Source organism: Cynara cardunculus, unplaced genomic scaffold (assembly GCF_001531365.2).
Source record: "Cynara cardunculus var. scolymus isolate 2C unplaced genomic scaffold, CcrdV1 Un_Scaffold_1452, whole genome shotgun sequence".
In the NCBI taxonomy this organism is placed as follows: domain Eukaryota; kingdom Viridiplantae; phylum Streptophyta; class Magnoliopsida; order Asterales; family Asteraceae; genus Cynara; species Cynara cardunculus.
The window spans coordinates 88,055-104,830 of NW_020200769.1; the positions used below are offsets into that span (position 1 = coordinate 88,055).

At 39.3% G+C, this 16,776-nt stretch overlaps 1 protein-coding gene across 1 annotated transcript; it reads left to right on the forward strand.

The window, feature by feature from the left end:
* The first annotated feature begins 15,374 nt into the window (after positions 1-15,374).
* On the forward strand, positions 15,375-15,863 carry LOC112502453. Its single transcript, XM_025106363.1, has one exon. It carries the CDS (start codon positions 15,375-15,377, stop codon positions 15,861-15,863), a length of 489 nt encoding a protein of 162 aa, XP_024962131.1.
* The last annotated feature ends 913 nt before the right edge of the window (positions 15,864-16,776 follow it).

Consider the following 16,776-nt stretch of genomic DNA (forward strand, 5'->3'; position numbering starts at 1 on the left):
TGTTGGATAGAACAACGATGGTCTCAGCGTTGGCTCGGAAAGCTTCTTGGAGAGTCAATAGATGACTCCTTACTTCTTGAACATCGACTTTGATAGCTGATAGGTCCGCGTCAAGATCAGCCTTGCGAGGCATCTCTCGATGAACTTCAGCCATCTTGCAGAAAACGGAATCGACGGGTGGTAGAAGAAGCTTGACATCTGATGCCATGTCATAATCCTCCTCGTCATCTTCGTCTTCAACAATGGCGTCATCCTCCCTATCTTCTTCATTATCTTCCCTGTCTTCTTTTTCCTCTTCTACGTCCATAGACTGGAGCATAGAGGAAGGACCTGCAAGGGATAAAGAGTGAGCACTAAGAATCTCAGGGTTAGAAGAAATGAAGGGATAGGAAGATGGAATACCTGAGGAGCCATCAATGACATCCAAAGGATTGGCACTGGCATGAGCAAAGATGTCCTCGAGAGGATGGACATCTGTATGCTGAGGAGCATCAAGAGGAGCAACCTCAGGTCCAGTGGTGTGTGTTTCAGCATCAGGGAGGACAGTCGCCGATATATCATCAACACGTGTAAAGACCAAAGGAGGAGAAGAGAAAATGGTTGAGAAGAGATGTGGGTGTTCAGCGGTGGCGGCGCTGATATTCACACCTTCAGTGATTTGGGTCACTGAGGTGGTTGGGATAAGTGCCACTGATATGACAGTGATTGGAGAAGTCACTGAAGAGCTAGGAGGGTTAGTTAAAATTGCCCCCGGGTTAAGGCTGGTTTTAATAGCTAAAACCTGTCGAGAGGTCTCATCCAGAGATATGGCTATCCCCTTTTTGGCCTTCTTGGCTCTCTAAGGAGAACCAAGAGTAGGTTGTGAAGGTCTTTTGGAGGAGGTTTTGGTGGCTGGGCTAGACGCGGGGGGGTTTTCCCTTGTCCTGACCACCTGAGGAGAGGAGGGAGTGCAGGGCACTATAGAAGAAAGTGCAACATCACCATCCCTCATCTTATGATCCAGAATCCTGGAAACAAACTTGCAAACTTGAAGGTTTTCTTCCTTGGAGTATTTCTCTCCAAAGATCTTAGCAAAGACCATAGAAACGAACCTGGTGTAAGGCACCACCTTTTCTCGCTGGCGCTTGTTCAGCTTTTGCACCTGTCATCGAAAATGGCCGCAACATAATTTATATTGCGTCGCTGAATTGCAGAAATACCAATCATCAAGGCAATCCTAGAGGCCTGGTCTTGACCTCCAGTCTTTCCACCCATAGACTGGATGAAGTGAAAGAACAGGTATTACCAGATCGCTGACATCCTGTTCTTCTCGATCTTCGACAAGGACTTCATGGGAGCATTTGAGTCCTTCTTCATTGGCCATTGATAGCAATGGCATCGAGACATTGGATAATCTTGGCCGTTGTGGGCTCGCTGTTTAAGTGGCCTTTGGGAAGGCGAAGAGCCATCATCATCGTGTTCACTCCAAACTTCACAAACATTCGATTAAATGTGAAGTTGACTTGCTCAACTTGGCGGCCATGCTTATGTTCGACGTCGACCACCTCAGCAGTGAACCAAAACTGTTGTAAAAGCTCCTTAACCATGATAGGTTGATGGTTGAGGAAATCAGCCGCCTCTTGGTAAAACGCCTTGGTCGAATGGATGTCCAACAATGCAATGTGGTTGTTGGCCTTGAAGGACACATCATCGACTGTGAATCCAACATTCTTGGCAGCCATCTGTTTTTAATGAAAATAAGATAAAACAGGTTGTTACAGAAATCAAGATATGTGTAAAAGAAATATATAGGTAAGTTTTTGAATCAAGAAAAACTTCTTTTGAAAAATCCTTGAAGAAGGATTAGGGTTTTTCAAGTAGAATGTGTTTTGAAGAAATGTGATTACAACCAAGTAATAGTTGGGTTTATAATCATTGATGTTTAACATTTTAAGAGAACAAAGTACTTAAAAATATCAAATACATTTCTTAGAAGAAAAAGAATCAAGAAAAGAAAATTTGTGACTTTAAGAGTTGTAGAGTGAAAGGTCGTAGAAGAAGTTTGAGAGAGTTTCTTGCTTAGTAATTTCAACAGAGGTTCGTCTTTAAAATTTTGAAAGCGTAAAGAGGGAAGTGAAGGAGAAGTGTCATTTTTATAAGTAGGAGGAGAGAGAAAAATATGAGAGAGATAAAAGATAACAGTTGAGAAAAGGGGCGATGATGAGAAAATGGCACGTTCTCATCCATGATTGAATGCCATTAAATGAGGTAGCGTATGACAGTACATTTTTCTGCGTCTCAAAGCGTTGCGCATTGTAAATAGGGAATGTTATCATTAAGACCGTTCATTAACTATTTCTTTTAAAAACGAAGAAGTTTTTAAGAAAACGAAGAGTCATTTAGTGTTTAACTAAACACTAAAAAGACCTTTTAAAATATTTTTATCAGTGAAGTCAGAATCCTTCAGTGATAGTTTTAAGGCATCAGTGTCAGTGATAAAATGAATCACTGAACCTGACATTTAAAAAAAATTGAATCACTGAACAGAAAGGATTCAGTGATCATATAGATTTTTAAGAGAATAAGTACAAAGAGATATACTTATTTATATGGTCAATGATAAAAGAATCACTTAAACCAACTTTTAAATTAGTCACTAAAGAAGAAAAGCTTCAGTAAAGGTTTTAAGTTTTGAACGAAAAAAAGAGTAATCATACCTTAGAGAGAATAGATACATTTACTCAAGAGTTCAGTGTTAGAGATAGAGCACTGAATCATTTCACTTACTGAGCGATGTTAATAGCTGAAGATTATTCTTTAGTGTTTAAAATCCCAAGTTCGCTGATCAAGATGTTAAATCTTATCTCATCAAGAGGCTTAGTGAAAAGGTCAGCGAGCTGGTACTCAGTTGGAACGAAGTGAAGTTCAATATCACCATTCATAACATGATCTCTGATAAAATGATACGAACTCTGATAAAATGATATCGGATCTCAATATGTTTGGTCTTGGAGTGAAGTACAGGGTTATTTGCAATTGCAATAGCACTAGTGCTATCACAATAAATAGAAACTTTCGAAAACTGAAGATCATAGTTCATCAGCTGGTTTTTCATCCAAAGAATTTGGGCACAACAACTACCAGCGGCTACGTATTCAGCTTCAGTTGTTGATGTGGACACTGAGTTTTTCTTTTTTCTTGTCCAACTCACCAACTTTCCACCCAGAAGCTGACAGCCTTCAGTGGTGTTTTTCCTATCAATTTTGTAACTTGCAAAATCACTATCCGAGTAACCTATTAGGTCAAAACCTGAACCTTTAGGGTACCAAAGACCCATGTTAGGAGTTCCCTTAAGATATCTGAAGATGCGTTATACAGCAATCAGATGCGATTCCTTTGGTTCAGCTTGATATCGTGCACATAAACAGGTAGAGTACATGATATATGGTCGACTAGCTGTTAGATACAGCAGGGAGCCGATCATTCCTCTATAAACAGTTACATTTACAGGCTTTCCAATTGGATCCTTGTTGAGAGAGAGTGGATGAGCCATTGGAGTCTTCATAGATGAACTGTTTGATAAATCAAACTTATTCAGCATGTCACGAACATACTTACTTTAATTGATAAAGATACCTTTATCTGATTGTTTGATCTGGAGACCTAAAAAGAAGGTTAGTTCTCCCATCATGCTCATATGATATTCTTTCTTCATGCGATCAGCGAACCGAAAACATAAAGAGGGATTAGTGGAACCAAATATAATATCATCAACATAAATTTGGACTAGAATGATGTGACCCTTAACTTTCCTAAGAAATAAGGTCTGATCAATCTTTCCACGAACAAATTTCTCAGAGATGAGAAATGAGGAAATGGTATCATACCAGGCACGAGGAGCCTGTTTTAACCCATAAAGAGCCTTATCCAAACGATAGACATGGTTTGGATACTTATGGTCAAGAAACATGGAGGTTGTTCAACATAAACTTCCTCTTGAAGTTTTTCATTTAGGAAAGCGCTCTTTACATCCATTTGGTAGACTTTAAAGTCTCTATGGGCAGCAAAGGCTAGAAAGAGTCGAATAGCTTCGAGTCTAGCCACTGGTGCGAAGGTTTCGTCATAATCGATCCCTTCTTCTTGTCTATAACATTGAGCAACAAGTCGAGCCTTTTTACCACACCTTCCTCATTCAACTTGTTGCGATAGACCCATTTGGTGTCTATCATTGATTTGTCAGAAGGACGTGGGATAAGGTATCAGACTTTGTTCCTATCAAACCCAATGAGCTTCTCTTGCATGGCAAGGACCCAACTAGGGTCAGAGATAGCATCATTGATTTTCTTGGGTTCAACTAAAGAAAGAAAGTTAACAAAGAGACAAATATTACCAGACCACAACGAGTCTTGATACCTGCATCTGGATCATTAAGAATTTGATGAATTGGATGGTCTTTAGTCCATCGTTGAGCCGGTAGAGGAATTTCATCAGAGCAGGTAAGTTCAGAAACAGAAGATGAGGCTTCAGCTGCAATGTCTTCAGCAATAGGAATTATCGCTAAAGGAGCCACAAATTCAGCGACTAATGGGCACGGTAGCGATCTCTGAAGAAGATGCGTTGGAATGACTAGCTGTAACTGGAATGATAAGTGGATCATCTTCAGCTTCAGGAGATTCAGTGTTGAGAGGAGCACTGGAGGAAGCTTCAGGTTGTCCATAGTGAGAGAACATCCAATTTTCTAATTCATCATCAACATTTAAGATGAGTTTTGAATTAGCTGATTGAGATTCGTCAAAGATGACATGGATAGATTCTTCTATCGTCTATCTTCGTTTGTTGAATACTCTCAAGGTTTTGGATATTGAACAATATCCAAGAAAGATTCCTTCATCAGGTTTGGGATCGAACTTTCCAAGTTAGTCGCGATTGTTAAGAATGTAACAAGTACAACCAAATATATGTAGAAAGCTTATAGAAGGCTTTCTTCCATGAAAAAGTTCATAGGCTGTCTTCTTGAACCTCTTTACGATCAACGATTGATTTTGAGTGAAACAAGCATAATTGACAGCTTCAGCCCAGAATGGAGTAGGGAGATGGGATTCGCTGAGCATTGATTGAGCAGCCTCTATGATTGTTCGATTTCTTCTTTCAAGGACCCCATTTTGCTGAGGAGTTCTCACTGAAGAAAAGTTATGAGAGATTCCCTTGTTCTCAAAGAAGTTATCCATAATATTGTTTTTAAATTCAGTACCATGGTCACTTCTAATAGATCGTACCATAATGTTGTTGAGTACTTCTATTTTCTTGATGAACGAAATAATTTATGCAGGTGCTTCATCTTTGGATCTGAGGAAGAAGACCCAAGTGTACATGAAATACTCATCAACTATGACGAGTGTAAACTTTTTTTCCAGCGATGGATTGCACGTTGATTGGACGAAAGAGATCCATGTGTAGTAGCTGAAGAGGCGCAGTCACTAAAGAGATCCACTTTGACTTAAATCTAGCTCTTGTACGTTTTCCTTGAGCAAAGAGATTTCTTTGCAAAGGAGTGTTGAGGAAGACCAGTGACAAGATCATTTCTTGACAGCTCACTGAGTGTCTTGAAATTGAGATGAGAGAGCCGTTTGTGCCATAGCCAGTTAATGTCTGACGAGGTTTTAGAGAAGAAACAGTTGTTCTCAGTGATAGCAGAATTCATATTGATGATATATAAATTCTCTAGGCGAGAACCGGTCAAGGCAACCTTATCATCTTTGTCAAAGACGCAACATGAATTCTTTGAGAATTTTATTGTGTAGTCTTTGTCACACAGTTGACTGATGCTTAGGAGGTTGTGCTTCAGTCCTTCAACATATGCAACTCGCTTGAACGTTGTTGCACCATTGGTTGATATACCAAAACCTCTGGTATATCCTTTTTTGTTTCCTCCAAATGTCACGGAAGGTCCTCTTTCTTCCTTGTAATGGATTAGCAGGGATTTGTCTCTAGTCATATGTCTTGAGCATCCGCTATCGAGATATCATATGCCTTTGACATCCTGCACAAGGAAACAGTTTAAAAATGCTATTGGTACCCAACTATTGGGGTCCAACACTATTAGAGGCATCATCCACTGGTGCTAAAGAACCAGCGTCAGCAAATGGCATCACTAAACCTGAAGAGGTTTGAGTGGAGAGAGGAACAACCTCTGACACTACTAAAGTAGTTTCAGTGGAAGTCTTCACAGAGCCTGATGAAGAAGCATCAATGTTGGAACTACAACATCTGATGTTGAAGACTTAACAGTAGCAGTTGTCTTCACTGAGCCTGAGAAAGAGGCTCCACCGGTTTGCTTCACTTTGGTTGCTTTTGCAGCCTTAGTGGAGGATTTCGCTTTGGTTGATTTCTCATCCTTTGCTACTTTCTTGCCCTTAGCTGGTGGACCAGCCTTGGCGGCAGAAGGACACTTGCTGGCAATATGTGTATTTTCACCACAGTGTTTGCACTTCCTAAAGCTGAAGGTAGCTCTAGGGCCAGGAAGTATCAGATTAGAAGAGGGACTAGTTCCAAGGATTCCCTTCTCATTGGTTCTTGGAGGAACCTTTGAGGCTTTGGATTCCTTAGGTGAATAGTTCGCCTTGAGCTGAGACTTGAATTTCTAAGAGGATTCAGATTTCCTAGTCCCTGAAGAAGAAGCTTTACAAGCTGAAAGAATAGATCTTGATCTATTCGACTTGTTAGACTTCTTAAGAAGAGTTGATGTGACAATGGATTTACCTTTGTCTGTGCAACATGAACTCGAAGGAGTTCCATCAAAATAACTCTCAGTAAAAGAGGACTGAGAGGAAGAAGTGTCAGAAATGGAAGAAACGAATGTGCCAAACTTAAGCATGGACCTGTCAGTGACACGTTATTCCTGATCTAAGGAAAACCCTAGACCAATCGTTATCTTGGCTGGGATCTGAGCATTGATGATCTCAGAGGCTTTGATAGAGGTTTTACTCCACCCTTCAATGGTAGCCTTCTCAGCCTTAAGTTCAGCGATTGCTCGCTCACGCTCAGCGATAGCCTTTTCGCGTTCAACAGTGATGGCTTGGTTTACAATGACCTGATCCTTTAGATTTTTCTCAACAAAGGTCAGCTCTTTGATCTTATAATGGAAAATCTTCAACTGTTCTTGAAGATCAAGATTAAGCATTTCAGCTTTTGATTTGCCATTGAGGGAATTGAAAAGATCCACCGTCAATGTGTCTAGTGCGAATAGGCTAGAAGAAGAAGAGGGTTCATTCAGGATACATACCTGAACAGTAGAAGAGGTTGATGGTTTAGTTGAAGTAGATGTCTCTGAAGTTTGTTCGTTGACATCCTTGGCCATCAAGCACAGATAGGTTGTATCTTCTTCATCGGATGATGATTCATCAGATGAATCAGCCCAATCATGCTCTTCAGCGATAAGACCCTTAGCCTTTCGTTGGTTATTCTTCATCTTCTTGTACTTCTCCTTCAGTTTTAAGTATTTGTCATCCTTGAATCTGAAGGAGGATGGGGTTTTGGAAGATGGCGTCGCAACTTTCTTCGATCTACATTCACCTGTAAAATGTCTAGTGCGATGACAATCGTAGCAGATTGCTGAAGCCTTGTCTATTTTATCAAACTTTGGCTTTTCCCTAATGGTCAGCAAGGGAAATTTGCGGTAGTTGCTCTTGCTGGCGAATCTCCTAAAAGATTTAGTTAAAAGCGTCAGGGATTCATCAAAATCTGCTAGATCAGATTTTGGAATATCCTCAGAGTTAGTAGAGTCTAACTCTGTAACAATAACAGGAGGAAGAGATGAAGTAAAAGAAGAAGAGGTTTCAGCTGAAGCAACTTCAGAGATCAAAGCTAACGGAGAGCTTTTCATTTCTCTAGAATCTTTGACTAGATTCCTTTTTAGCTGACGAAATTGCTCATGATTAAGCAGAATTCCGTATAGAGTAGAGAGAGAAAGAGAGGACATGTCATTGGATATCTTAAGACACATGGAAAAGGTGTCCGAAGATTCAGGAAGACATTCCCGAAACTTAGAAAGTTTCAGAGTTGGAATATTCCATGCCTACAACCCGTAGATCAATAAGAAGACAATAAAAATGTTGATGTACTTCAGACACCGTTTCAGTCTTTTCACAGAGAAAGCTTTCGTACTGCCTTACTAAAATGATCTTCCTAGTTTCTTGAACCTGAGTGGTTCCTTCATATTGAACACAAAGAGTGTCCCACATAGATTTAGAAGTCCTAAGCTTCATCACAGAGTGATAAATCTCGTCAGGAAGAGACATAGCTATTATAGACCTAGTGCGAGTGTCTATAGTTATCTTCTTCTTGTCTTCATCACTCCACTGATGAGGGAGCTTTGGAATCTGCCATTCAGGAATCGCGGCAGTCGTAGTTGTTGCTGGAATAGTCAGAGAAATAGAAAATGGTACATGTGGTCCATTTTCTATATAGTGTGAAATTTCAGGATCCACACCTTCCAGAAAGAGTGTAACATCCAACTTACTAAAAGTCCATTTATGTTGTTAAACATGTTTAACTAAGTCAATAAAGTATATTATGGGTTTGTGCTTACTTATATTAGTTGAAAAGTGAAAATGATAAAAGTGCACAAAAAAAATGTGTCTAAGTGTGCACTATAAGGCCATATAGGGGAACTCATGTTCTTGTAGTAAATAAGTGAAAAATATCAAAATTAGACTGGAATATGGACTTCTGGATCGAATTAGAGGCTGAAATTTTATACTTAAGCTTTTTATAGATTAATTAAGAGATTTGGAAAGTTTCGTGCGAAACAGAGTTGAAACGACCAAGATACGTATGAGGGACTAAATCTGCCAACAGTGGCAAACTAGGTTGACTTTTTGACCAAAATAGGTCAAAACCGGGTTTCGCACTCAAAAATGGTTATTTTCACCTCTAGAACTTTCACACACAATCAAAGGTGCGATTTTCACACACTTGGGCTTAAATCTTTCAATTCTTGATGATTAATGTTAGATTTTAGAAGAATATGTGATAAATATCAAAGGTATGCTTCTAATTTCAAGTTTATTCCATGTAGTTAGTAATAATAAAAAAGGTTAGGGTTTGCATTTGAAAGATTATAACAAGATGATGATAGATTAAGGTTGTTTGATGATGATTATAGTTTAATCATGAAAGAATCTTGGAATAATTGCATGCATTAGTATGAAAGCTATGAGATTAAGCATTGTTAGTGATGTTAATGATGATTAATCTAGGAAATCGTGTTTATATGCTAAATAATGATAGAATTTCTAAATTTTTGTCAAGAATATGTAATATATGAGATGAAAACCAGAAGATGGTATTGAAATACAAGATAATTAGGCATTATAATGGATCATATGGGTGTATTGGTATTGAAAGAGTATGGTTACAGCTCTGATTTTGAAATTTGTAGAAAATTGAAGAAAAATCGTATGAGTATGAGATCATTGTCCATGGAAATATAACATAATGAACTACATTTCATCTTTAGACATAAAAATGTGAAATTGAAGTTAAGATGGGTAAAAACTGCAACATGTATTGTGCTGTAAAGCTGAATTTTGACAGCTTTGAGCAGCTGTGTTGTAAATAACATAATAAATCACAGAAAAATCATAACAATATGAGGTTAGTTGAATTAGAAATATATAAAAGAATACTTCATTTAGTTTTTGTAAGTCATTGGCTAACTATGAGTCTAAGTGTGGTGAAACATGGGATGAACAGAGGGCTGTACAGGGGAATTGAAAGTAGGATAGTCAAGGTCTAAAGGTGTATAACTTGAGATTGGTATATAGTTTGTTAATGATACTTGAAATGTTTACTCCAGGGGATATATTAAGGCTATTTAGAGCCTCTGAAGGTCTATTGATATTGTTGGTTGGAATTGGATGTTACCGCGTTTGGTTGTTTACAATGAAGCACTGTGAGTTTATATCAAACTTATACTTATATGTAGTATATGTATATGCTTTCTTACTGTAAATTAGTTGATTTGTATGTGTTATCGAATATCTTGAGTGTGTCGAGTCCCATGGTCTTGAATTGGTATTTGTTGTTCATTTCAAGCTATTGGTCGAGTCTGGATTCGAGACCTTCTTTTTTGTCTATAGGTAAACCATGATCTACTGGTATTACTTTGTGTGATATGCCGTAGCGTGGTGTATGTCCACGTATCCAAGGAGAGGGAGGTTGGGTGTGGCATACCGGTTGTCGTACTCACGTATCCCGAATGGTAAGGAGTCGGGTGTGAGTACTTTGCACGGGACCAGCAGATGAAGAAGGGGTGTGGTGCACATATTTACTCTACTCTTGTTGATCATGCTACTGAATTATTACGATCGATATGGTTTCATTGACACTCAGTACTTTGTGAGTTGTATGGCTTCTTGATACGTTGATTTGATCCGGTACCGAAATCATACATGTAACCCGTTGATTCCAATTTTTAATTACAAATTTGTAAGGTATGTTATGTACTCATTTCTGGTTTAACTATGAATCAGTTAGTGTTCATTAGACGTATTAAGGATCAGTGAGTCGTTATGGTTTTGTTAACTCTATACGTGATATGTTCCGTAAAATTTGAAAGCTAGAGATTAATCGGTTTTGCCTCCTAATTCTTTTGTTAAGATATGTATATTGCATCTAATTTTATGCTTTGATATATACTCACTAAGCGATTCGCTTACTCCCTTAAGTTTAAAAATCTCAGGAAAAATCGATACGGATCGAGATAAAGGCAAGATGGGTTAGCTTTCGCTTGACACATAGAGGATTTGGAAGTAACTTTTGGTACATGTTTCGTATATTTTTGATGTTTCGGGTTTGTAATTATTACTCGTATGTTGGGTAGTTATACTATTGTCCCGACTTTTGGTTTGTAAAAGTCTTAGTTTGTAAGTTGTTTAAACTATTTTCGTGGGATGTTTGACTTACCGGTCAAACTAAACTTAACTTTTGGTGGATAATTAGAAATCATATCCCGTCTTGGATTCGGGTGAACTTCTTTTTTTTATCGGTTAAATATTCTTGACAATTTGTATTTTTATTTTAGTGTAATGAATCGATGTTACAATTATGGTATCAGAGCTGTAGTTTAAGCGATCTGAATATCAGAAATGATATTTAGACTTAAACCTAGGCATTGAGATCGTATAGTATGTAGGCAATGATTTATACGGGATACAAACCTGTAGGAGAGACCTAAGTTGGGTTGGGACCAAGGGTAGGATTGTGTTTAACATATATGTGCTGTTTTTTCAGCAAAAATGTCGGAGCATGATGAGCAAAGTCAAACACAAAATGTTGGGGAAAACAACCCCACTTTGAATATAAATGCTCCAGAAGGTGCCGAGAACGATGAAAATCCCGCTTTGTCCCCTCGTACAGAACGAATATTGAGAGTTTTGGATGATCGATTGACAATGGCTCTGGAACGACAGCGTCAAGAAATGGAGCGACGATTTGAGGAAGAACGTAATCAACACAATCCCCTAGAACCCGACAATCGTGGTAAGCATCCAAACAAAGTCGGAGATGCACTGAAACCTAAGTCCGACCGGGTTTCATTTAAAACTTTCAGAAGCTGTGGTGCTACAGAATATGCGGGGCAATCAGATCCTGAATTGGCGATGCAATGGATCCAGAACACAAAAAAGGTGTTCCGAATTACCGAGGTACTAGATAGCGGAAAGTAAAATATGCCTCTGCGATGTTCATAGAGCGAGCCCTAGTGTGGTGGAATGCCACGTATGAGTCTTTAGATGCGACGACACGTAACAGTTTGACATGGGACGAATTTCAGAAAAAGTTCTTTGAACAATATTGCCCTGTTGACCTACAAAGGCGTCTTGAAAAGGAGTTCTTGGATCTGAAGCAAGTTAAGATGACTATACTTGACTATGAAACTGAATTCAACAAGAAGGCACGATTCGCACAACAATTCCTGATATCCGAACAGGATAAGATCGAACATTTCATTGGAGGACTACGGAAGGAGTTTCGAAGTTTTGTGGTAAGTCGTGATGTTTCCAGTTTTAGCAAGATAGTTGAATACGCTTGGCGTTATGAGTATGAATTATCCATTCCTGATGATAATGAACCGATGTCGAAACGTCCGCAAACTGAGAGGATGATGTCTACCCCAACACAGCGGTTCTCTCGATTTTCCAACCAGAGGAAAATTCAATCTCAGAGTACCCCACGCGCAACATCTCAGGCATTTAGCCTTCAATCGAGCACACCAAGAGATTGTCGAAGGTGCGGAAAGACACACCAAGGCTGGTGTGATACGGATACATCTGTCATTAAATGCTTTTGTTGCGGTGAAGTGGGTCACGTTAGGATGAATTGTCCCCAGAGAGGTCGTGCATGCTTTTCCTGCGGAGTGTTAGGGCATCGTATTAAAGATTGTCCCCGTATAAAAAAAGATGAAAGCAAATCCTCGGTACAACAACCAACGAGAGTGGGTACTTCAGCCCAAAAGGAGGAGGTGCCTAGGGCACGAGCCAGGGCTTTTCAAATCACAGCAGAGGAGGCATTGAAGGAACCGGACGTCGTAACTGGTATTTTCCTTCTCAATGATAGACCTGGATGTATTTTATTTGACTCGGGAGCCACGAATTCTTTTGTATCACTTTATTATACTCAGTACCTCGATTCCGTGACAATCATGCTTGAAAAACCTTTCAATGTCGACACTGCGAACGGAGTAACACTCGTAGCTGATAAAGTTTATAAAGACTGTAAATTAGACTTAGATGACCATGAGTTCACGGTCGATTTGATTCTCATGGATATTCGTAACTTTGATGTGGTAATTGGTATGGATTGGTTGACGAAGAACCGAGCAGATATCATTTGCTCACGGCGAATGATACAGATTCCGATGGAAAATGGAGAATTCTTATATGTCTACGGTGAACGACGAGTGATCGAGTTTTAGGTAATCTCTGTACTCAAGGCTCGACATTATTTAACTAAAGGATACTCGTCTTTCTTAGCATATGTCCTAGATTCAACAAAGGAGATGAAGAAGAAGACTGTGGACAATGTACCAATAGTACGTGAATACCCGGACGTATTTCCTAAAGACTTGCCAGGATTGCCACCAGATAGACAAGTGGAGTTTAGAATCGACTTGATACCGGATGCTGCACCGGTAGCGAAGACTCTTTATCGTCTAGCGCCTCCAGAAATGATAGAAATGATGGATCAACTACAAGAGCTATTGGATAAAGGTTTCATACGATCGAGCACTTCACCATGGGGTGCTCCGGTATTGTTTGTCAAGAAGAAAGACGGGTCTTTCCGGATGTGCATCGATTATCGTGAGTTGAATAATGTAACAATTAAGAATAAGTATTCGTTACCCCGTATTGATGATTTGTTTGATCAGCTTCAAGGTGCAAGGTTCTTCTCCAAGATTGATCTCAGATCAGGTTATCACCAGCTAAAGGTACGGGATGAGGATGTACCTAAGACTGCTTTCCGTACGAGATATGTGCATTATGAATTTCTGGTGATGCCTTTCGGTCTCACAAATGCCCCAGTTGCGTTTATGGACTTAATGAATCGAGTGTGTTGTCTGATGCTCAATAAGTCTGTAATTGTATTCATTGATGACAATCTTGTGTACTCGAAGTCTGAGACCGACCACACAACACACCTTTGACAGATGTTGGAGTTGTTGAGAAAAGAAGGACTCTATGCTAAATTTTCAAAATGTGAATTTTGGTTGCGTCAGGTACAATTCTTGGGACATACCGTGTCCGGCGACGGTATCTCTGTGGATCCTGCCAAGATTGAAGCAGTGCAAAAATGGGAGCAACCCAAGAATGCCTCAGAGATTCGGAGTTTTCTCGGCCTAGCGGGATATTACCGACATTTCATTCAGGATTTCTCTAAGATCTCTGTTCCTCTCACTTCTCTTACCCGCAAAGATGCAAAATTTGTGTGGACCAAAGATCAAGAAAAGGCATTTCATATTTTGAAAGATTGCTTGACACACGCACCAATTCTTTCTTTACCTGAAGGTGCTGAGGATTTTGTAGTTTATAGTGATGCCTCACGATTAGGACTTGGTTGTGTATTGATGTAGAAAGGAAAGGTCATCGCTTATGCGTCACGTCAATTGAAAGAATACGAAAAGAATTACCCCACTCATGATCTTGAGTTGGCAGCGGTGGTCTTTGCACTTAAATTATACAAAATGCCAACTCTACACCGATCATAAAAGTCTAAAATACTTGTTCGATCAACAGACTTTGAATATGCGTCAGCAGTGTGCTATGGAGCTCATTAAGGATTACGACTGTGAGATACTCTACCATCCGGGTAAAGCCAACGTAGTGGCGGATGCTTTAAGCCGTAAAGCATACGCGAATTCTATATGTTATGCTATCACTCATATGTCTATGAAAACCAATCTGTTTGATGATATACGAAAATGGCAGCACGAGGCTTTGAAGCCTGAGCATGTCAAATCGGAACAGATGGTGGGTTATGTCGACTCTTTATCTGAAGACTCTCGTAGTTTGAAAGTCTTTAAAACCCGAATCTGGGTCCCTAGATTTGGTGGTTCACGAGATACTGTATTGGCTGAGGCGCATAAATCGGGAATGTCTATCCATCCAGGGAGCACTAAGATGTACTACGATCTTCGTACTTATTATTGGTGGCCGGGGATGAAAACCAATATTGCACATTATGTTGAGCAGTGTATTACCTGTATGAAAGTGAAGGCTGAGCATCAAAAGCCATACGGGAGTTTACAACCTCTTGAGGTTCCCGTGTGGAAATGGGAGGAGTTAACAATGGACCTAGTTACGAAGTTGCCAAAGACTCAACGACAACATGATAGTATCTGGGTCACTGTGGACCGGTTGATGAAATCTGTGCATTTTCTTCCCGTTCTGGAATCGTATCTGATGGATAAGTGGGCGCGACTTTATGTTGATGAAATTATCGCTTGACATGGTGTACCGACTAAAATCATCTTTGATCGTGATTCGCGTTTCACGTCTAAATTCTGGTTGGGGTTACAACGAGAACTTGGGACGCAGTTGGCCTTAAGCACCGCGTATCACTCTCAAACTGATGGGCAATCTGAGCGCACAATTCAGACATTAGAGGATATGCTTCGTGCCTGTATTTTAGAGTTCGGTGGTAGCTGGGATACTCATCTGCCATTAATTGAATTTTCTTACAACAGCTACCATTCGATGATTGGAATGGCACTGTTTGAGGCCCTGTACGGCCGTAAGTGTCGTACGCCTCTATATTGGAGAGAAACCGGGGAAAATATACTTGCTGGACCCGAACTTGTACAAATCACACATGACAAAATAGAGGTGATTTGAGAGAGAATGAAAGCGACTCAGGACCGACAAAAGTCATACGCTGATCGCCGTAGAAGACCGATCGAGTTCTCAGTCGAAGATTTGGTCATGTTGAAGGTTTCCCCGTGGCGTGGAGTATTACGGTTTAGAAATAAAGGTAAACTCAATCCTCGCTTCATCGGTCCATTCAAGATTATTAAACGCGTCAGGAAACAAGCTTACCATTTAGAACTACCCAAAGAACTAGCAGGTATACATGATGTTTTCCATGTCGGTTATCTACGTAAATGTTTGGGCAAACATGAGGACGTTGTACCATTATCGAAAGTTAAGATAAATGAAAAACTTCAATATGCCAAAGAATCCGAAAGTAATTTGAAAGAGCGGACAGTGAATTCACGAGACAAAGATGTAGATTTGGTATTAGTGAAGTGGAAACATCATCGCGGACCAAATTGGACGTGGGAATGCAAAGAGATGATGGCTAAGTACCCTTCATTAATTCCGCAACCATGATTTCGGGGACGAAATCTTCAAAAGGGGGAGGTATTTGTAACATCCAACTTACTAAAAGTCCATTTATGTTGCTAAACATGTTTAACTAAGTCAATAAAGTATATTATGGGTTTGTGCTTACTTATGTTAGTTGAAAAGTAAAAATGATAAAAGTGCACAAAAAAAATGTGTCTAAGTGTGCACTATAAGGCCATATAGGGGAACTCATGTTCTTGTAGTAAATAAGTGAAAAATATCAAAATTAGACTGGAATATGGACTTCTGGATCGAATTAGAGGCTGAAATTTTATACTTAAGCTTTTTATAGATTAATTAAGAGATTTGGAAAGTTTCGTGCGAAACAGAGTTGAAACGACCAAGATACGTATGAGGGACTAAATCTGCCAACAGTGGCAAACTAGGTTGACTTTTTGACCAAAATAGGTCAAAACCGGGTTTCGCACTCAAAAATGGTTATTTTCACCTCTAGAACTTTCACACACAATCAAAGGTGCGATTTTCACACACTTGGGCTTAAATCTTTCAATTCTTGATGATTAATGTTAGATTTTAGAAGAATATGTGATAAATATCAAAGGTATGCTTCTAATTTCAAGTTTATTCCATGTAGTTAGTAATAATAAAAAAGGTTAGGGTTTGCATTTGAAAGATTATAACAAGATGATGATAGATTAAGGTTGTTTGATGATGATTATAGTTTAATCATGAAAGAATCTTGAAATAATTGCATGCATTAGTATGAAAGCTATGAGATTAAGCATTGTTAGTGATGTTAATGATGATTAATGTGGGAAATCGTGTTTATATGCTAAGTAATGATAGAATTTCTGAAGTTTTGTCAAGAATATGTAATATATGGGATGAAAACCAGAAGATGGTATTGAAATACAAGAGAATTGGGCATTATAATGGA